The sequence below is a fragment of the Canis lupus genome, chromosome 15, assembly GCF_011100685.1.
Source record: "Canis lupus familiaris isolate Mischka breed German Shepherd chromosome 15, alternate assembly UU_Cfam_GSD_1.0, whole genome shotgun sequence".
Taxonomy (NCBI): Eukaryota; Metazoa; Chordata; class Mammalia; order Carnivora; family Canidae; genus Canis; species Canis lupus.
Genome location: NC_049236.1, coordinates 1,160,599 through 1,166,375, shown reverse-complemented (window position 1 = coordinate 1,166,375; position 5,777 = coordinate 1,160,599). Strand labels below are relative to the sequence as shown.

Sequence of the window (5,777 nt, the reverse complement as noted above, 5' to 3'; positions counted from 1 at the left end):
GCTGAAGGCCTGGGTAGGGCCCCATCAGAGGGATGAGCCTTAAACTGGGAGGCGGGGGAGGAGACACAAGGGTCCAGAGACACAGAGAGCCCTGAGGTCAGCCCTGTGCCTGCCCACCGTGCCCCGGACCAGCCTGTCTGTCTACATCCTTCCGCCAGAGAAAGAACAGGGGCCGGCCTGAGTGAAACAGGGGCCAACACTTGGGTCCCTGCACTGCCACCGACTAGCCTGGGGTGACTCTCCTGACCGGGGCCAAGTTTCTTCACTTCTTGAGCCTCACTTTCCCTGTCTGAATGGTCTCTCCATCATCCCACTTGAATGGGTGTATTATGGAGCTAAGGGCAGTGGCGTGTCCAAGGCCCTCCCACAGAGCACCCCCGACAGGTGCCTGCCACACAGTGTCCCATCCCTAGGTGCGCTGGGCCTCCCCGCCCTTATCACCCCCAGCCCCTTTCCTGGGAATGGGCTCCTGGCTTGTCAGAGAGACAGTCAGCTATCAACCCCACCCCAGCTGGCCAGTTAATGAGTGACCAGGGCACTGGAGCCTGGCCTATAAAGAGCTCCTCACCAGGAAGGCAGATGGGAGCCCGTGGACGGTGGCTGTGGGATACAGACAGAGCAAGATGCGCAGCAGGATGGTGTCAGGGCTCCTGTCCCGGGTGGCTGTGGTCCACCTGCTGCTGCTGCTGCTGCTGCAGGACACACAGTCAGTCTACATTCAGGTGAGTCCCTCTGGCCACTGAGCCCTTTGCCTGAAGTGAGAGGCTGGGGTGGAGAGGGGATGCTAGGAAATTCATGGGCTATGGGGGAGCAAGGGCCCAGGGCTCACCCCAACACCGAATCACCCCAGGGACCAAGACAGCGGGTGGGTGGGGGCAGCCAGAGTGCCGATGGTGATGACGATGGTGATGATAGTGATAATAAACCACCGCTAGTCAGCATTGCTCTCTCAGAAGGCAGGTCCTGGTCAGAGGTCAGAAGGTGGAACAAGATGCAGTCCCTGCCCTTGAGGAGCCCGAAGGAGAGGGGTCTCCCCACAGCTCTCTATATTCACCCCATGTACGGGTGGATGGGGGATAGTCACCAGAAAGTTTCCCTGGCGGGTAACCGAGCTGACGTTGCAGGATGAGCAGGAGAGCCAGCCTCCGAGGACGTGGGCTGCTCCAGGCAGAGGGCACAGCGTGTACCGAGGCTCCTTCCAAGACGATGTGAAGCTGGAAGGAGTCACGGAAGCAGGGCCTGCCTGCAGGGTGGCAGGATGCCCCTGGGCAGCGAGGATGGGGAAGTCTGTGGCCCTGGGTGTCCGTCCTATTCCTGACTCTGGGTGAAGCCTCCCTGCCGGGGGTGGAGGAGAGTCAGCTTCCCCTGCAGCCCCGGCCTGGGAACCGGCCAGCTTGGGGTTGGGCATTTTACCATGTCAGTTCAGGGGGGATCACCCAGTTACTGAGTGTAGACTGACTGTGTGCCCTGCAGCAGCAGCAGCAGCAGGAGGACCACAGCCATCCCGGGCAGGAGCCCTGGCACCCAGTTACCCAGTGGCGATCACCCAGTGTGGCCTGGGTGCCAGGCGCTAGGGAGGCATCATTTGTCAGATGAGACTCAGAGTGTGGGACATACAGGTGCCAGCTGGGAAGAGCTGGGATGTGAACGGGGGTTCCACGGGTCTCCAAAGCCCATACCTTGACCCACTCTCCGCAGCGTCGCTGCGACCTCGTTTACAGGCGGGGGCCTGTGGTGCACTGGGGTGCGAGGTGCCAGGCACCAGCTCCCACCTCCCAGCTGTCCTTTGAGTGTGGCCTGGACCCTCCGTAAGAACAGGGAAGGCTCTGTGGGGTGCGCGGCGTCCTGGCCCGGGTCTGGATGCCATCTCATCTCCTCCCCCCTCCGGCCCCCTAGCACCAAGGCTTCCAGGTCCAGCTGGAATCAGTGAAGAGGCTGAGTGACCTGCAGGGGACGTGGGTGCCCAGCCCCCGCCTCCAGACCCAGAACCTCGTGCCCCCCGAGTGTCACCACCCGGCCCTGCCAACGGACCTCCAGCCCATCTGCACGACCAGGGAAGCTGCCAGCATCTTCCAGGCCTTGAGTGAGTATCCCCACCCCTACCAGCGTCCTGGCCCTCGCTCTCTGTCCTCCCCACACTCCAGCTCCTCCACTTCTCGTGCTCTCTAGTAAGCCCCCAGGGGAAGGAGGGTCACGAAGCTCAGCCCCTGGCCTGCCCTGTTTGGGCACCGCACCCCACCCCAGCCCCCAGCGCCCCAGACCCTTGGTGGTCCTGGCAGACTTCCCAGATGGGAGGGAAGGGGACGCCGGGCAACGGACCTGTAAGCAGGGACTGCACTACAGTGGGGGGCACGGGGGGCACGGGGTCTGGGAGGCTCCCAAGAGGAGGTGACATCTGAGCCGAAACATGAGGGAGGGAGCAGAGCCGGCCAGCGAATGTGGCCACTGACTGAGCACCCCCAGGTGCCTCCTCTCCTCACCACCCGTCAGCTGATACTGTCCATAGAACCCACGGGAAAACTCGGGCCTGCCCGCCCCAGGGAGGAGAGGCCCGGGACCTGAACCCCTGCCTGTTGAGAAGACGCCTCCCCTCAGGCCCCCCTTCCCGACGGCTCCTCTCTCCTGCCCAGAGGCCATCGCCAGCGACGACTGTGAGCTGTGCGTGAACGTTGCCTGCACCGGCTGCCTCTGAGGGGGCCGCTGCCCCGAGCCGAGCACCCCGCGCCCCCGGGGCTCCCGGGGTCATCGTCACCCAGCCGAGGCCCGAGCGGCCGGATGCGGAGCCGTGGGACACGTGGCTGGAGGGGCGTCTGGCCCCTGAGGAGGCCCTGCTGCCCAATAAAGATCCCCCACCTACCTACGCCCCAAGTCTGGCGTCCGTTTGTCCGCCCGGCGGCCGTGGGCACAGCTGCCTGGGAGGCCCAGGTGCCTGGGAGAAAGGTTGATTCCCTGAGGCTGCCGGGAGTTTCCCAGGCTATTTCCTAGAGGAGGGGGGAGCTGGGCGTGGAATGAGCCCCCCCCAATCCCAGGGCGGAGGGAGGGCGGGAAGCTGCCCCGAGGGTGGGGCCGCGGGGCTGGGTGGGTGCAGGGAAGAACCCGGGGTGGGTGCCTGCTGCCTCTGCCCTGGGGCTCCCGGGGGCCTCGGCCTTCACCCTTTACCTTCATCAGCTCCCCCTTCTCAGGCCCCCCAGGACCGTCTGTCCAGCTCCAGATGGGAGCCCCTGCCCCCCAGGCTGGAGGCCCGGGCATCATAATAGAGCCCCCATCTAGGGAGCATTGGCTACAGCTGAGGCACTGTTCTAAGCTCACGGAGTCCTGGAAACAGGCTGGTGAAGTGGGACTAGTTACTAGTTACCAGTAACTAGTTACATTAGAAGTGTTGCTAATAGGGCAGCCTGGGGGACTCAGCGGCTTAGCACCGCCTTCAGCCCAGGGCCTGATCCTGGAGACCCGGGATCGAGTCCCACGTCGGGCTCCCTGCATGGAGCCTGCTTCTCCCTCTGCCTGTGTCTCTGCCTCTCGCTCTCTCTTCTCTGTGTATTCTCATGAATAAGTAAATAAAATCTTAAAAAAAGAAGTGTTGCTAATAACCACTCCACAAACAAACAAGGAGACCCAGGGAGAGCGAGAGGACGGACTAGACCAGGACCACGGGCTCAGCCACAGCAGGCTTCCTCCCAGGCAGGGCCCCCCACGCTCCGAACCACCAGCCCCATGGAGGACGCCTAGCAGAGGGGGCTCCAGGTTCTCGAAGCTGCGGCCAGCTCCTGGGCCTGTCCGCGAGGTGGGCTCGTCCACAGCCCCTGTCCCGGGCAGCCAGAGAGGAGAGCCAGGCGCAAAGGGGCCGTGCTCCCCGAACTCAGCTCACCAGGGCCAAGGCCACAGTGAACCCCCCCAGGCCAGCTGTCCCCCTACAACTGCCCAGCTCTGCTGGTGAGCCCTGCAGCACCCCCCTCCCGCAGGCCACAAGCCCCAGAGCTCTAGCTCCTTCCTCTCCCTCACCCCACAGGCAAGGCTGGCTGAGGCCTTTGCAGTCCCTCCTGCGTCTCTCAGGCCCAACATGCCGAAGAAACACCACAGTGCTGCTCTGATGGGGGCCCCTTACCCTTCTGTGGCTCCCCAGTGCCCTTCTCTCAAGTCTAAACTGAGCCCACGCACCATTGAGCCCCGGCTCCCACTGCCCCCTTCAGCTGCGCTGGGTCCCCACCTGCCTGGGGAGGAGGCGGTGAAGGGAACTGCCTCTGACGGGCACCTGCTCGGTGCCAGGCTCAGGGGGAGCAGGGGCACAGGACGCGTAAGAGCAGCACCAGCAGAGCGCCCGCTACGGGGCCCCAGGAGCTTCTCCTGTGTTACCTTGGCTCAATCCTGCAAAGTGGGGATTGTTGTCATCCCTGTTTTACAGACAGGGAGGCTGAGGACTGGCTGCAGCCGGTGACAGGCTGTGCGGAGCCAGGATCCACACCCAGACTCCAGCCCCAGAGTGCGAGCAGTAAAGGACCCTGCCCCACCTGCGTCTCCCCAAACCCCCTGCAGCCCAGGGCGCTGCTGGGCTCTGTCAGGATCCCCATTGTCAGATGAAACCAAGTGGCACAGAGGGCTTCACAACTTGTGAGTGACATGGCCACGTCCAAACCCAGCCCTGTGTGCCTCCCGGGACCACCCCGTCCAGACCGGACCCCCCAGGGCCTTGGGCCTTCCCGCCTCTGTGTCTGCGCCTACTCCACCTTCCAGAACGCCCTCTGCCTCCTGCCCTCCAGACTGGCTTGTGATGTCCATGCCAGGCCCACAGCAGTGGTGCAAAGGCCCGCCTCCCCTCCCACCTGCAAAGCCTCCCTGACCTGACCCTAAAGAGCCTCACCAGGCACTTCCCTACCACCCAACTCCCTGAGAAATGCCTCTTTCCAGGTCCCCCTAACTTTGCTCACAGGCAGCCCTCTTAACGGCCTCGGCTTGAGCCTGGTTTTCAGCTTTTTTTGTTTTCACCATTTATTGAACTCTGTTCAGCCCGGGCCTGACCTGCGCCCGCACAGCATCCCCGATCCCGGGTTACCCCACCCCTCCGCGGGGCAGGTGCTATTGCACTCCCGAGTTTACGGGGGGGGGGGACTGAGGCACAGAGAGGGCAAGCGGCTTGTGGGAGTGTGGGAGCGCCGAGGCTGGCCTGCGGAGCTGCGGCTTTCCCCGCGTGGGTGAGAGCCTCCCGCACCCACGGGCGCCGTGCGTTTCCCCACGACAGGCTTGCCCAGGCCCCGAAGCCCCCGTAGGGCAGAGGGCAGAGGCCTGCGGGGCCACGGCCGGTCAGGGTGCCCTCCCAGCACCCCGGACAGGGCGGGAGCGAGAAGACCCCTCCTGGGAGGGGAGGGACATGTGATGAGGCCAAGGGAGCCCAGCCTTGGGGCCTCGGGAGGGGCTGACCTGCTGACCTGGGGGGGGGGGGGGGCGGGCAGCCCCGGGACATGCAAAAGTGAAGAAGGTCTGCAGGCTGGGGGCCTCTGGGCCTGCGCGGGGTGGCAGCCCCCTCCCGGGGCGGGGTGCAGGGGCCTCCGGGGGCGGGGTGTGCAGGGCCTCCCGGGGCAGGGCAGGCACCCACCACGCCGGCGCCCAGCCCACCGGCGGAGGAGGAAGGAAGCGACACCAGGAGGACTCTGGGAACTGGTTTATTGGCGGCGGGTTGGAGGGATCCTCGGGGGGCACCGGCAGCTCCTCGGATGGGCCAGGGCCCGGGCTCCCCAGGGCGCTCCCCAGGCCCGGTGCTCCGGTGCTCCGAGCCGGCCGTC

General features: G+C 64.9%; 1 protein-coding gene across 1 annotated transcript; it reads left to right on the top strand.

Moving 5' to 3' along the window:
- The first annotated feature begins 576 nt into the window (after positions 1–576).
- GUCA2B (guanylate cyclase activator 2B) lies at positions 577–2,861 on the top strand. The gene is made up of 3 exons (XM_038557549.1): positions 577–722; positions 1,897–2,083; positions 2,631–2,861. The coding sequence occupies exons 1-3, from the start codon at positions 624–626 to the stop codon at positions 2,690–2,692; spliced, it is 348 nt and encodes a 115-aa protein (XP_038413477.1). The 5' UTR covers positions 577–623; the 3' UTR covers positions 2,693–2,861.
- The last annotated feature ends 2,916 nt before the right edge of the window (positions 2,862–5,777 follow it).